The 15040-nt window shown below is 37.6% G+C and overlaps 1 protein-coding gene across 2 annotated transcripts in view; it reads left to right on the top strand.

Moving 5' to 3' along the window:
- XIRP2 (xin actin binding repeat containing 2) overlaps positions 1 to 15040 on the top strand; it is a 317604-nt gene that overhangs the window by 290316 nt on the left and 12248 nt on the right. Inside the window, exons 5-8 of one of the 2 annotated variants that reach the window (XM_039250147.1) lie at positions 2701 to 2811; positions 3414 to 3486; positions 4423 to 4553; positions 5198 to 14504. In XM_039250147.1, coding sequence (XP_039106078.1) covers positions 2701 to 2811; positions 3414 to 3486; positions 4423 to 4553; positions 5198 to 14504 — 9622 coding nt within the window. The remainder of the gene's footprint in view (positions 1 to 2700; positions 2812 to 3413; positions 3487 to 4422; positions 4554 to 5197; positions 14505 to 15040) is intronic. The other variant, XM_039250148.1, reaches the window with a different exon arrangement.

The raw sequence follows: 15040 nt of genomic DNA, 5'->3' as shown, positions 1-15040 counted from the left end.
TACTTTGTTCCAACAAGCAACTCCCATGTTGGAATGTTAACCCAGTGTTGCAAGATCTTCAAAGATTTCAAAAGCAGGCAGAAGTTTAGATTTTTGTAGGTATTAACTAATTCCAGTTTAAAAAGACCAATAAGCGTGTCTGTGGTCCATAGCTTCTCACATGGAACTCTAAGTAGTTCCATAATTCAATAGTAATGGATCATGGTGCCCTTCAGTAAAGATCTCGGTACTGCTCAGGTTCCTACTGTCCTTTGCTTTTTCATTGTCCATTTAATCAGTATCATAAGAAAGCCATAGAATATTTCCTTTATGGGCACCTGGATGGCTCAGTTGGCCAAGCATCCGACTTCAGCTCAGCTCAGGTCATGATCTCGTGGTTTGTGAGTTCAAGCCCCACATTGGGCTCTGTATTGACAGTACAGAGCATGCTTGGAATTCATTCTCTCTCTCTCTCTCTCTCTCTCTCCCCCCCTTCTTTCAAAATAAGTCAATAAACTTAAAAAAGAATTATTTCCATTATATCTTCATAGATGGAAAGACTTGTCACAGTTGTAAACAATTGTCATGAAAAGCGTTTTTATTTGTGCCCATGCCTGTTATCTTTTTGCAGTCTTCAATGATTGTTATTGTTCCCTACAGCCTAATGTTATTGATCTCCTTAAATAAAACTTAATTATGCAAAGCTTACTATTAAATCAAATTTTGATTATTTGAACTTAAAAGGGAAGGATATGGATTATTTATTTTCTATACTCCCTCTTGAGAAAGTAAAGTACATGATTTATTCATTGTTCCATCTCATTTCTAGAGCATTCTCTGGCAAATAGAGGGTTGAGTGAAATCAATCTGTTAATAGAATTTTGTGCTTTTAGTCATTCATTCATTAAGTAATTTTTTCCTTAGTACAAACTGTGTGCCAAGCATGTTATTAAATATCATTTTATATATGTGGATTATTAACTCAAGCTAGAAAACCATTCTGCCTCAGAGAAAAAAAATTACACTAGTCTTCAATTTAATGATATATAATCTACATTTTTTTTCAGTTTTCCTTATGCATAATTAATAACATTATAAGATATTTTAAGTATATATCATGATATTTTGAAGGAGTTCCTCTCATCTAGTTAACCAATACATCCAATGAAATATAATATACCTACATTTTGCCTTCAGTTTTCTGCAAGACTGTTAAGAACATATCAACTTTTTTTCTTAGTTCTCCTTCCTAGAAAAGTATAATAAGATTGGATCATACTATATATCTCAAAGCAGATGTCTGATTGCTGCTTGGTTAATCAGAACTTTCCCCCTGTATACCAAATACCCTTAGAGGAAAAAAATCCACTAGCAAAACAAAACAAAACAAAACAAAAAAAAGTTAAGGTCTCATTAATTAATTTTAAATTTATTTGTAGTTTAAATGATTAGAATGTGACCATTCAAAACTATTTAACTTTGTTTAAAAAAATTAATGCTCCTATTTGATGAACAAAATGGACCTTGGCTCACCTGACTATTCTCTACAAAGACACATTTTTAAAAATCAGATTTCAAAAACAGTGTTTGATGGTCATGTAGATATGAAGATAAAAGTGAACTTCCAACTTCAAACAAGTTCAAATTCATGTGTTCTTAGAATTTCCTCATATCCTTATTTTTTGAAGTTAAGATTTTTAGCAATATGCCAAATGACTCATCATATCAATCAATCATATATTTGTGTCAGATCACATTCTATAGTAACAACAGGGCTGGATCACCAAAATTAATAGGAGCTTCAAAGCCTCCAATACAGCCAGGGTCACTGGGATCACTTAACTCAAAATCAAAAGTTACCTCATGTGCGGAAAGAGACATACACATTAGCATAATATGGTCTGTTTACATTGGTTATATTTGATGGTTATAGTCTTCATTTGAACTCTGGATGTGTCATCAAACTAGATGGCCAACTTGGGAGATGAGAATGTCTTTCTGTAACATAAAAAGTTGGCTGATAAACAACAAAATATATTTCTTTTCCGTAAGGATTTGTGTTTTCTTTTTGAGATTCATCTTTCTCATATTATAGTTTACTAGGGGTAATAAGCAGAATAATGGCTCCTGAAGATATCCATGTCCTAATCCACAGAATCTGTGAATGTATTAACTTGCATGACAAAGGAGAATTAAGATTGCAAACAAAATTACAGCTGCTAATCAGCTGATTTTTTGGTAGAGATAGAGAGCCCTGGAATATCCAACTTGGCCCAATGTAATCACAAGGTAGAACAGGGGATTGGAAATAGAATCAGAGATGGAAGTATGAGAAACCCTCAGCCTGATAGACAAGCAGGGCCATGAGCCAAGGAAAATGAGCGGGCTCTAAAACTGCAAAAGCCAGGAGAATAGATTCTCCCTGAGAGCCTGCAGAAAGGAATGGATACCTTCCAACACCTGTCAACACCCCCAGTGATACCCATTCAGGGCTTCTGACCTATAGAACTATAAAATATATTAAGTTCGTGCAGTTATAAACCACTACGTTTGTGATAATTTGTTACAGTAGCCAAGCAAACTAATACACCAAAGATTTTTATTTTTTTTCTGAAGACTCTGTCACTAAAACTGCATTAATTAAAAAAAAAAAAAAAAAACAGTTAACATTTTCAGACTTCTCTTAAAGTATTGCATATTTCTTCATTCATTTACTTTCAGGAGATAATCCACAGCAGCCAAGGGGACATTTCAAGAAGCAGCCAGGAAATGGAAAGAAATGAACAAGCAGCCTCCAAAGCACACAAAAGTGACGTTCTTGGAACAGAAATGGTAACTACTTAGAAACACAATGCTTTCCAGTTTCCAAAACTGTGTGGAAATTCTAACCTCCTTGTAAGCAATTGCTTTTAATGTCTTTTTATGTATTTAGTATCAATACATACCAGCATCTATTTTCCCACTTTGGCACTGATGTTCTTTGAAAACTAAAATGAGCATGCTAAATTTTTGAGTGCACTTTAGTTGTTAATTTATATATGTTCTGTTATAGCATGAACCTGTGCATTAAAGTAAGGGATAGGGGGGCATCTGGGTACGCAGCTCAGTCGGTACGCAGCTGACTCTTGATTTGGCTCAGGTCATGATCCCAGGATCATGGGATCAAGCTCTACATTGGACTTCATGCTGAATGTGGACCCTGCTTAAGATTCTCCCTCTCTCTCCTTCTCTCCCTCTGCCCCTTTCCCCTGCTTGTGCTCTCTCTCAAATTAAAAATTAATTAAATAATTAAGGGATAGAACTTTACTTAGCATCCCTCAAAATGCACTGAAGTCTTGAATGAAAATCACTGTGAAATGAAGAATATATGTGCAGTACTAAAATAACGGACTTCTTAAAAACATTTATTTATTTAAAATTATCTTTAAACACAGATCTCCCATCTTGAAAAGCACACTGAGGAAATAAACCAAGCTTCTCAGTTCCATCAATATGTTCAAGAAACAGGTGAGAATTTGATATTATTTGACCCCAATATACCTTTCTCCTACTCATGTGTCTGGGTTTGAATGGAGGATTTCAAAAGCACATTCCCTCCCACTAAGGACATTTAGTAACTATGACTCATAGTCCCAAAGGAGACAAAGTAGTATTTCTATGTATAATTAGGTTCTGCCTGTGGTAATAGATGCAATAAGCTTCTAAAATAGTTCACTGCCCATCAGCCTTATGAATTCATCCTAAAAGCCTAGAAGGTGATACAGCACTCATCTCTGAATTGCTTTTTGCCTCAGGCACCTACAATAAAGCTTAATGTTTATCAAGTTCCCTGAGAATAGAAATGTTATCTAGATCATATTACTTTTAATAATAGACTTAAACACTTCTAAATTCAGTTTTCAACCTACAGATATGAGATTAAACTACAGACAAATCTGTGTGCAGTTTGCATAAGACAGGTACAGGCTCTCTTGCCTATAAAAGGGGAATGAGAACTTTTGTTGCCTTGAAGAGCTAAAAAGGAAGATTTAAGCCAATTGTGACCCAATTATTACTTCATTCTATCTGCATTTTGGTTTTATTTTGCTTTTTTAAATGAAGTAGTCTTCCTTTTCTGTCCTTCTGCTGTTCTTTTCTTGATTTATAACTTATATTATAAGCATGAAAGTAAAATATGCTTGTAGAAAACTTGAAACATACATACAATTAAAATAACAGTTCCATCACTTACGACTTCGCATCTAGAGATAACCACCACCATGGTTCTACTGTAGTTCTTGACACTAACTTACATAATGAAATAGTGTCATATGTATATATTTGTACCTTGAACCTTTTTCTTTAACATATATTGTGAGAAGCTTCCCACAGCATTACAGTTTCCTTCTCAAACATCCTGTTTTTGAGTTACCTAACATCCCCGGTATTCTTTTCTGTTTGTAGTCATTGATACACCGGAGGATGAAGAGATTCCAAAGGTTTCAACTAAGTTCTTAAAAGAGCAGTTTGAAAGGTCTGCCCAGGAAAAGGTCCTTTATTCTGACAAAGAGATGACCCCAGCCAAGCAGATTAAGGTAAAACTATTTCTCTACATGGAAACATATTAAGTGTAAAACGAGATGTAAATGCATAGCATTTTCAAATTATTGAATGTTTGATGTGGTTTTTCAACTAAATCTGGAGCCAGTACTTTTTTCTCCCATAAAGAGATTATTCTACGTGAGAGAAGCAGTAGAGTTAAAACTTTTCTCACTAGAAAAAAAATTAGGGAAGAAAAAAATTATATATGCTCTAAAGTTTAATAACTAGCATTAGATAAAATAATAAAGTCAATTTTAAATGTCAGATACTCTGCTTAAAATTCCAAGGAAAACAAAATAATTCTCAAAAGTACTTTAAGACTTTTACTGTTTCCCTTTAGATTACTCAGCGCAGCATATTAAGTAAAGGAGGAAGAATAATCAAGATTATGTGTAAATGTTAAAATACGGAGTTGTTGATGTACTGAGTGGGGAATAGAACCCTAAAAGTGCAAATGAATTATAGAAAAGATAGTAACAAACACTGAATATTGCTCCTAAGTAGGTCTTTAAAAGGAGTCTGTCTTCTGTTGTTTCTAAAGGAGATATCATAGCAGGTGGACAAATAAGGGACAGTCCCTAGGAAATCTCCACCACTACACCCATTTTTATAAGATCTGATTTTCTTTCCCTTCAAGATCGAAAGTGAATATGAAGAGAGTTTAAAACCATCATCAATTGTGGGTACCTCTTCTACTTCTTGCACTTCGACCAGCCAGAGGAAGGAGACATCAACTGTAAAACATAGTGCCCACAATGCCACTTCCTCAACTCTAGCACAAGTTAATGCTACTCCTATGGGAAAGACAGAAGAATTTCCTCCACCCCCACCTGAAATATTTCAAACTCCAATAGATGCGACAGCATTTTCCCAGTCCCCTGAATTCCCCAACCCTCCTAGAACACCACCAGTACCCAAAGAATTATATTCTAAGCAAAGAAATTTGTACGAATTAAACCGTTTATATAAACACATCCATCCTGAGTTAAGAAAAAACTTAGAAAAACATTATATCAGTGAGGTTTCTGAAATTGTCTCTAGTCAAGTGAACCCAGGGAGCTCAGCTTTAGCTGATGTGCAACAAGCCCGGTATGTTTTTGAAAATACGAATGATAGTTCTCAAAAAGCTCTGAACTCAGAAAGAGAACACTTGGAGTGGGATGAAATTCTGAAGGGGGAGGTGCAGTCCATGAGATGGATCTTTGAGAATCAGCCATTAGATTCCATCAACAATGGCTCTCCAGATGAAGATAACATCAACAAGGGCATTGCTGATCAAGAAATCATTGCTGGTGGTGATGTGAAATATACCACATGGATGTTTGAAACCCAACCCATAGATACACTGGGTGATCATTCTTCTGGCACGGAAGAAAGTGCTGAGAAAATTCCTGAACTAGCCAGAGGAGATGTCCGCACAGCACGGTGGATGTTTGAAACAAAGCCATTAGACTCAATGAATAAAATGCATCAAAGTCAAGAAGAATCCATGGTAACTACCATAAAGGACGTAACTGGTGGGGATGTCAAGACTGTGAGATATATGTTTGAAACTCAACATCTGGATCGGCTTGGACAGCTTCATTCAGTGGATGAAGTTCACCTACTGCAACTCAGGTCTGAACTCAAAGAAATTAAAGGAAATGTGAAGAGAAGTATAAAATGTTTTGAAACTCAACCATTATATGTTATTAGAGATGGCTTAGGTCAAATGCTAGAAATTAAAACTGTTCACAGAGAAGATGTTGAAAAGGGAGATGTGAGAACAGCACGCTGGATGTTTGAAACACAGCCCTTGGACACAATTAACAAGGATATCACAGAAATTAAAGTTGTCCGAGGAATATCTATGGAAGAAAATATCAAAGGTGGGGTGAATAGGGCAAAGTGGTTATTTGAAACCCAACCTTTAGAGAAAATCAAAGAAGACTCAGAAGAGGTCATCATTGAAAAGGAGACAATAATAGGTACAGATGTCTCCAGAAAGTGTTGGATGTTTGAAACACAGCCATTAGACATTCTAAAAGAAGTTTCTGATGAAGATCCTCTAAGATCTGAAGAGATAATAGGGGGTGATGTACAAACTACTAAGCATCTATTTGAAACACTTCCAATAGAGGCTTTAAAAGATAGCCCTGATGTAGGAAAACTTCAAAAAATCACTGCCTCTGAAGAAGAAAAGGGGGATGTTAGACACCAAAAATGGATTTTTGAAACCCAGCCTCTGGAAGACATTAGAGAAGATAAAAAAGAGTACATACGAACAGTGAAACTTGAAGAAGTTGACAGAGGAGATGTAAAGAATTACACACATATCTTTGAATCAAGCAATTTAATTACATTTGATGCATCACATAAAATAGAGGTGGAAGGAGTCACAAGAGGTGCTGTAGAGTTAAATAAATCACTCTTTGAAACAACACCACTATACGCCATTCAGGATCACCTTGGAAAATATCATCAAGTAAAAACAGTTCAACAAGAAGAAATCCTAAGAGGTGATGTACGAAGTTGTAGGTGGCTCTTTGAAACAAGGCCCATTGACCAGTTCGATGAAAGCATTCATAAATTCCAGATAATTAGAGGAATATCTGCTCAAGAAATACAGGCTGGAAATGTGAAGTCTGCTAAATGGCTATTTGAAACTCAACCTCTTGATTCGATTAAATATTTTAGTAATATGGAAGAGGAAGAAAGTAAAACTGAACAAGCTACAGATATTGTTAAAGGGGATGTCAAAACGTGTAGGTGGCTTTTTGAAACCCAACCAATGGAGTCTCTTTATGAAAAAGTTTCATTAATGACTGACAGTGAAGAAATTCATAAAGGAGATGTCAAAGCCTGTACTTGGCTCTTTGAAACTAAGCCACTTGATACCATAAAAGATGACGCTGAAGCAACAGTCAAATTGCAAACTGTAAAACAGGAGGAGATCCAAGGTGGGGATGTTCGTACAGCATGTTTCCTTTTTGAGACAGAGAATTTGGACAGCATACAAGGAGAAGAAGGAAAAGAAATCAAGGCCATGGAAATGGATATCCAAGCTGGGGATGTCTCCAGCATGAGGCATAAATTTGAAAATCAGTCCTTAGATTCTATAAGTTCCAGTTCAGAGGAAGTTTTGAAAAAGATCAAAGCCCTAAAGACTGAAGATATTCAGAAAGGCAATGTTTTAAATTGTAGGTGGCTTTTTGAAAACCAGCCAATTGATAGGATAAAAGAGAGCCAAGAAGGTGATGAATTAGTTAAGACAGTGACAGACATACAAGGTGGGGATGTAAGGAAGGGGTGTTTTATTTTTGAGACTTTTTCTTTGGATGAGATTAAAGAAGAATCTGACTGTATCAGCACCAAGAAAACAACTACTGAAGAAGTAATGAAGGGTGACGTAAAAAGCTACAGAATGCTCTTTGAAACCCAGCCACTCTATGCAATTCAAGACCGAGAAGGGCATTATCATGAAGTGACAACAGTTAAAAAGGAAGAGGTGATTCATGGAGATGTACGAGGAACGAGGTGGCTGTTTGAAACAAAACCATTAGACTCAATTAACCAGTCAGAGACTGTGTATGTTATCAAATCTGTCACACAAGAAGACATTCAGAAGGGAGATGTTAGTTCTGTCAGATACAGATTTGAAACTCAGCCATTGGATCAGATTTCAGAAGAATCACGTAATACCGTGTCCACTGTAGACTATATTCAAGGTGGAGATGTAAAAACGAGTAAACAATTATTTGAATCTGAAAATTTTGATAAGAATACATACATAAGAACGGTAAGCGTCAATGAAATACAAAAGGGCAATGTTAAAACATCTACTTGGCTATTTGAAACACACACTATAGATGAACTGAGAGGAGAAGCGTCAGAATATGAAAATATCAAAACAGTCACCCTAGAAGATATACAGAAAGGTGATGTTAAGCAGGCAGTATGGCTTTTTGAAAATCAAACTTTGGATTCTATTAATGAAGTAGATGAAAGCACCACAAAAATCATCAGGGAAGAAATCCCTCCTTCTGATGTCAAAACAACTACATGGCTCTTTGAAACTACACCCCTTCATGAATTTAATGAAAATAGGGTAGAGAAGGTAGAAATTATTGGCAAGAGCATTAAAGAAACATTGCAAGAACTCTATTCTCAAAAAGTTATTGAGGCTCCTGGAATCATCATTGAAGCCAATGAAGTAGGGGATGTTCGAATGGCAAAATACAGGCTAATGAATCAAGCATCTCCTGAAGTACAGAAAGAAGAAATTATTAGGGTTGATCTCAGAAATATAATGGTGAACCTACTTTCCAAAAGAGACTGTATAAGAAGAGAGATTTCGGTTAGTGAAGAAGAGAAGGGAAATGTTAATTTGACCAAAACTCAATTATTAAACAGATCAACAGAATTTCATGCTGAAAAAGAAGAAATAGTGAGTGGTGATGTACAACAAGCAATAAAAAACCTGTTCTCTGAGGAAAGATCTGTAAAGAAAGGCATTTTAATTCAAGAAGATGAAAGAGGAGATATTAACATGACTATCTATTGTCTTCTTCATGAAAACACTGGTGACACAATTGAGCGTGAAGAAGTAATAGGGGGTGATGTGAAACGTTCCATTCATAATTTGCTGTCTTCCATATCAAGCAATAAAATATCTGAAAGGGCTAAAATTGATGCCTCTGAGAGGGGAAATGTTCAGTTTTTTACAACATGCATAGAAACTGGAGCTTTGGATTATCTTAAGCAACTTCAGACAGGGTCAAATGAAACATTAACATCTGGGAAACGAGAGAGGGAGGAAGAAATAATTGGTGGTGATGTGGAGGGCACGAAACTGTTACTGAAGAAAAGGCAGTCTCGGGTCGAACGTACTGTTAATGAAGCCGACATCATCCCAGGACATGTGCATAATACAGTTAAGGTTTTTATGACAGAGCCTCAGACTACATTTTGCAGGACACCCAAAGAAGAAATTATAAAAGGTGACTTGAAATCAACCCTAAATTCCCTCAGCCAGGCCATGAATCCGAAAACAGTGGCTAAAACAGAAGAAATTATAAAAGGTGACATGCTGTCCACACTCAAGTCACTTAAGGAATCAAGCCACCAATGGAAAGAATCTAAACAACCCAATGCCATCCCTGGTGATATTGAGAAAGCCATTGAATGCCTTGAAAAGACTGCAAACACAAGAACAGAAATCCTGAAAAAGGAGCTTATCCGAGATGACCTTCAAATGTCATTAAGGAATCTGAAAGAAGCACAGAGAGCTTTTAAAGAGGTGGATAAAAAAAGTGTAATGAAAGAAGATGTGAAGGAGGTGATGGTAGGTTCCTCAGAAGAGCAGAAAACAAAGATTCATCAGGTGGCTGAGCAGAGGGACAAAAAAGGTCTTCTTCAGCCAAGACCAGGACCGTTTGAGCCAGCAGCCAGGTGGCAAGGGGGAGCAGATGCTCCCAATCAAACTACAGGCAAATCTTGTTATGGGAATTTGATAGAAGAAAGAACTGAAGTTAATCTTCCAAAAGCCCCCAAAGGCACCATAAAGATTGTCATAGATCGTGAACAAAACAACGATGCTCTTGAGAAAAACCTTAGAAGACTATCTAATTCACACCACAAAGCTAGTAAAAATGTGTTGGAATCAGGGGACAAAATGGGTATCTGGATGGATACCACAGCAGAGCAGCATTTTAGTGATGAACAGATGACCAGACAATTGACTTCAACTGTGTCAGCCAAGGAACATCTAAAAACTAAGGAATCAGAGACAGTGAGAGAACAGAAGAAGGATGCAGTCTTTAACTCTACCCAATCTATTGGTAAAACAATTGGAAGCCAACAGACTCAAACGTGTGAACTGAGGAATGACAACCAGAAGACTGAGTCTTTCTCTGTAAAGATTCCAAAACATACCAAACACACTAAAACATCAACAGATAGACAAAGCCCAAAGCCCAGTCCAACCCAGGGTGTAGTCAACAAGACAGTTGTGGAAACTTGTGAAGTTTCAGAGGACTTTCAGAAGCAAACTTCACTAGAGCAAGAAATACAATGTTCTAGGAAAGATATAAGGAAAAAGAACATGAACCCTCAACCAATTTTGCCTATAGATCAAGACATATCAAATACAACAGAAGTAAAAGTCTCCCCAAAAAGCTACAGTAAATTTAAGGCAATTGACAAAAAGCAGGCTGATGTTCATCTGAAGAGCCAGGACTTTCTAATGAGGACAAATACTTCCACAGACTTAAAAATGGCAATGGAAATGTCCTTTAATTCAATCAATGTTAACCCTGAAAACAATGCAAAAGAAAGTGAGTGTTCTCTTCCACCTCCTTCTCCACCTCCTCCACCACCTTCCAACACATCATCTGAAATTGAATTTCCTCTTCCTCCTCCACCTCCTTTAATGATGTTGCCTGAAAAAAATGTTTTTCCTCCCTCATTGCCCACAGAGATGATAAAGGCTGAATTTGAAAGTTTCCCAGGCCTCCCTCTTCCTCCACCACCAGAAGATGAGAAATTTGAATGTCTATCAATGTTTCCACCGCCTCCCCCTCCTCCTCTTAAACCATCGCATCTCCTTCCCTCCTCTGTTCAAGAAAAGCGCAGTGGAGCATTTGTACAGTATTCCAAGGAAGAAGCCTCAAGTTCTCAGCAAACTCATTCTCAGGCAAAAGTCCTAACTGGAAAATCAGGGGTAATTTTGCCACCTCCCACATTCCCTAAACCCAAATTTTCCAAACAGATCGAAGATAAAAAGAATCACGGTTCTCCAAGAGTTGGAATGGAAAATTCCCTGCCAGATGTGGAATGCAAAACTACTCCCTCAAAAGATCAGAAAAATGTAGTAATGGTGACTAGCACTGAACACACAGAGTTGAAGCAGAATGTATCCAGAAGTCTTGATGAAAGAAAACAATTATCTATGGACTCTAAAAGGTTTCTCTCACAGACAGTTCCAGAAATTTCACTACCCAAGGAAAAAACAATAGCGCCTCTTGTAAAATCTCATTCATTCTCAGCAGGCTCAGGACAACAAAGTCCAAAACCTTATATGAGAAAATTTAAGACACCTTTAATGATTGCTGAAGAAAAGTATAGACAACAAAGAGAAGAGCTTGAAAAACAGAAGCATGAGAGTTCTTGCTACAAGATAGTCAAAACGGAAAGCCCAAATCAAAACATGTCAGAGCCGAAAAAGGAAGTGTTGTTACAAAAAACAAATGAGGTGGTTCCCCTACCTGGAATGGATTCTCAAAGTCATTCTCAAGTACTAGGAGTGGGTACTGATAACCAGCTTTCCACAACACCAGGAGTGACCGTTGCTGCTGAAGGGCACCAACCTGTTTTCCCAGCCTCAGAAGACAAAGATACCATGGAAAAGGAAGTTATACAGAGTTCGAGGGACACACTACAGTCTATATCAGCTTGTGAAATTAAACAGAGTCACCAGGAATTTAAGATACAAGAAGCACAGCAGAAGTATGTGGAGGAGCAGCTGCATTTGTCCCAAAGAAAACCAGTTTCCCCAAGTTTCAAAGTTAAAAGTATCCAGCTTCCAACTCCAGATCACAAATTAAAGGAAACAGACCACATCTATGAAAGCCATAAAAAGCAATCTGAAGTTGATGTTCAAACCATTAGCAAACAACAGTACCAGAAATCTGAGAGAACTGAAGCAAGCACTGAATATAGTAATAAGCAATCTGTAGCTGAAAAATATTGTCAATTACCTAAGAAGGAGAAAAGAGTAACAATAAAATTGCCAACAGAACCCGTAGGGAAAAGCCATGAAAGTAAACTCAATATAGTTCATGAGAAGCAAAGAGAATATAGAGACTCTGAGAGTGGGAAACTTCCAGGAAGCGAAAGAACAAATCAGGAACCATCACTGACTGGTCCAAAGGAAGAGAGACCAACAGTTGAAAGAAAGCAAGAACGTTTGAATAAATCAGCACAGAAGGTAGTCAAGCAAAAGGTTACTGATGTATATCTTGATTCACAGACACAGAATTTTCAGCAAACACAAACACAGACTTCTGAAAGTCAAGTTGAACATAAAAAATTGCCCGAGCCATATAATAATCTGCAGGAAGAAAAATGTCTTGGACTCAAGGGCATACAACAGAAACAAGTCTTTTCTAATACTAAAGATTCAAAGCAAGAGATTACACAGAACAAATCTTTATTTTCCTCTGTGAAAGAATCCCAGCAGGATGATGGAAAATGTGCTATAAATATATTGGAATTCTTGAGAAAACGTGAAGAACTACAACAGATTTTGTCTAGGGTAAAGCAGTTTGAAGTGGAGCCAGATAAAAATGGCCCTAAAATATTTCAGACACTGTTAAATATTATTCCAGTATGGCTGTTAAGTGAAGAAAAAAGACAGTATGGAGTTTGCATTGCTATGGAAAATAACATAGAAAAAATCAAAGAAGAAATAACGCATATTAAAACTCAAGCAGAGGATATGCTTATGTCCTGTGAGAATACAATTCAAACAGCCATGATGATATCCTCCAAAGCAGGAAACCAGCGGAATAAACCTACCAGCCTTAACGAAACATTATCTAAAATATCTAGTGCTAGTGACCAGCAAGAAAATACCATTGTAGAAAAAACAGAGCACCATCAAGTAGCAACTCACCATGAAGCAACTGCTCACAATCACGTGAAAACTCATCATGAAATTAAATTAGATAATAGCAAGATCTCTCCTCCATCCTTAAAAACACGCCCACCGTCACCAACTTTTATAACAATCGAGTCTACTGCCCGGCGAACAGAAACCTCTACTAAGGATGAGCTCTCTCAGTCCCCTAAAAAGGACAGTTTTGCTGAACCATCACCAAGAAGTCCCGTGGCACAAACGTCTAGAGTCGGCAGAGCAGATGCGTCCCCTCCTCCACCCAGGAGTCGCTCTGAGCAGCTTGTCAAACTCAAAGACACCACTGCAAAGCTGTCCAGAGGGGGCGTCGCGTGCACATCAGGAACTCCGGTTCCGATTGTAGAGAAAAGGTCTGAGATCATTGCATCCCCTGCAACACTTCGTCGTCAAATTAAGATAGAAACCCGTGGTAGGGACTCTCCACCCACAATCACAATACCTATAAGTGTAAACCACGTAGATAGTGGTTCCTTCAGAGGATCCACGGAAGCTCAAGAGGAAGTTAGGCAAGTGGAGAAAAGAGAGACTTACATTCACAAAGACACTGGGAATTCCGCGCAGCGCCTCCTGCCGGACACTGAAAGTTTTGATGCGGTGGAAATCATCCGCAAGGTCGAAGGGCCCCGCGGCTCAGAGCACAGGCAAAGGTATGAAGCCGCCAACCAAACTGTTCAAATGGCTGAAAATTTCATGAGTGACCATGAAAATGAAATAAACAGATGGTTCAGGGAATTTGAAGATGGGCCAGCTTTTGAAGCAAAGTCAAATAGAAGAGTTTATACCAATGGAGAAATAAACCATAATATTAAACAAGAAAGTCGTTCGTTTTGTAAGGAGGAATTTGGATTAACATCTCTAGAAAATACAAGTTTTACAGGCTTTTCTTGCAATCGTCCTAGAGAGCTGCAAGAAAAAATCCCTGTCAGACAGCCCAGCGTCCGCTCTGAAACAAGGACTGTAAGTGAACATTTCTCAGGTGTGGATGCTTTTGAGAGTCAAGTTGTTGGGTCAAAGATGACTGTCTCTTCATCACATGGCTCAGAAGCTGGCAAATCTGGCTTTGACTTCAAGCATGCGCCACCAACCTATGAAGATGTCATCGCTGGCCATATATTAGATATTTCTGATTCACCTAAAGAACTCAGGAGGAATTTTCAAAAGGCATGGCAGGAGAGTGAAAGCATTTTCCAAAGCCTGGGTTGTGCGACCTCCGATGCGTCTGCCACTGAGATGAGAACCACCTTCCAAGAGGAATCTGCATTTATCAGTGGTAAATGAGAGTGTGCAGAATGTGAAGACTAACCCACTTAACGGCACGTGTTCCAAAGCCAGGATGACTTGTAGTTAGAAGGATGCTTGGAAATAACCAAAAACTAACAGCTTTCCCTGGCGGAGGATTTCCTCCTCTTTACAATGCTTGCTTTTACTGCTTTGTTTTCACAAAAGCATCTAATATAGGAGTCATCTGCACTGTGCGAGAATAACAGTGTAGATTGATTGAGTCCTGTATTTGTCAAGGTAAATCAGATTTTAGATAAAGCAGCAGATGTAATCTTGTTATTGTGACAGTATTAATAATTATATGTAACAGCATATTTATTAATAATCGTACATGCATAGCACATTGTTTATATTTTTATTAAAAGTTAATATTTTATCCACTTGCTTCAGACAATATGAGATCATATCTATTGGCCTACTATTGACGTATTTTTTTTTTTTACAAATAGCTTATTGTCAAATTAGTTTCCACATAACACTCAGTGCTCATCCCCACAAGTGTCCTCCTCCATGCCCATCCCCCCC

This window comes from Hyaena hyaena, unplaced genomic scaffold (genome assembly GCF_003009895.1).
Source record: "Hyaena hyaena isolate Hyena2069 unplaced genomic scaffold, ASM300989v1 scaffold_363, whole genome shotgun sequence".
Classification (NCBI taxonomy): domain Eukaryota; kingdom Metazoa; phylum Chordata; class Mammalia; order Carnivora; family Hyaenidae; genus Hyaena; species Hyaena hyaena.
The sequence above is the reverse complement of the archived record's forward strand: the minus strand, read 5'-3'. Positions and strand labels throughout refer to the sequence as shown.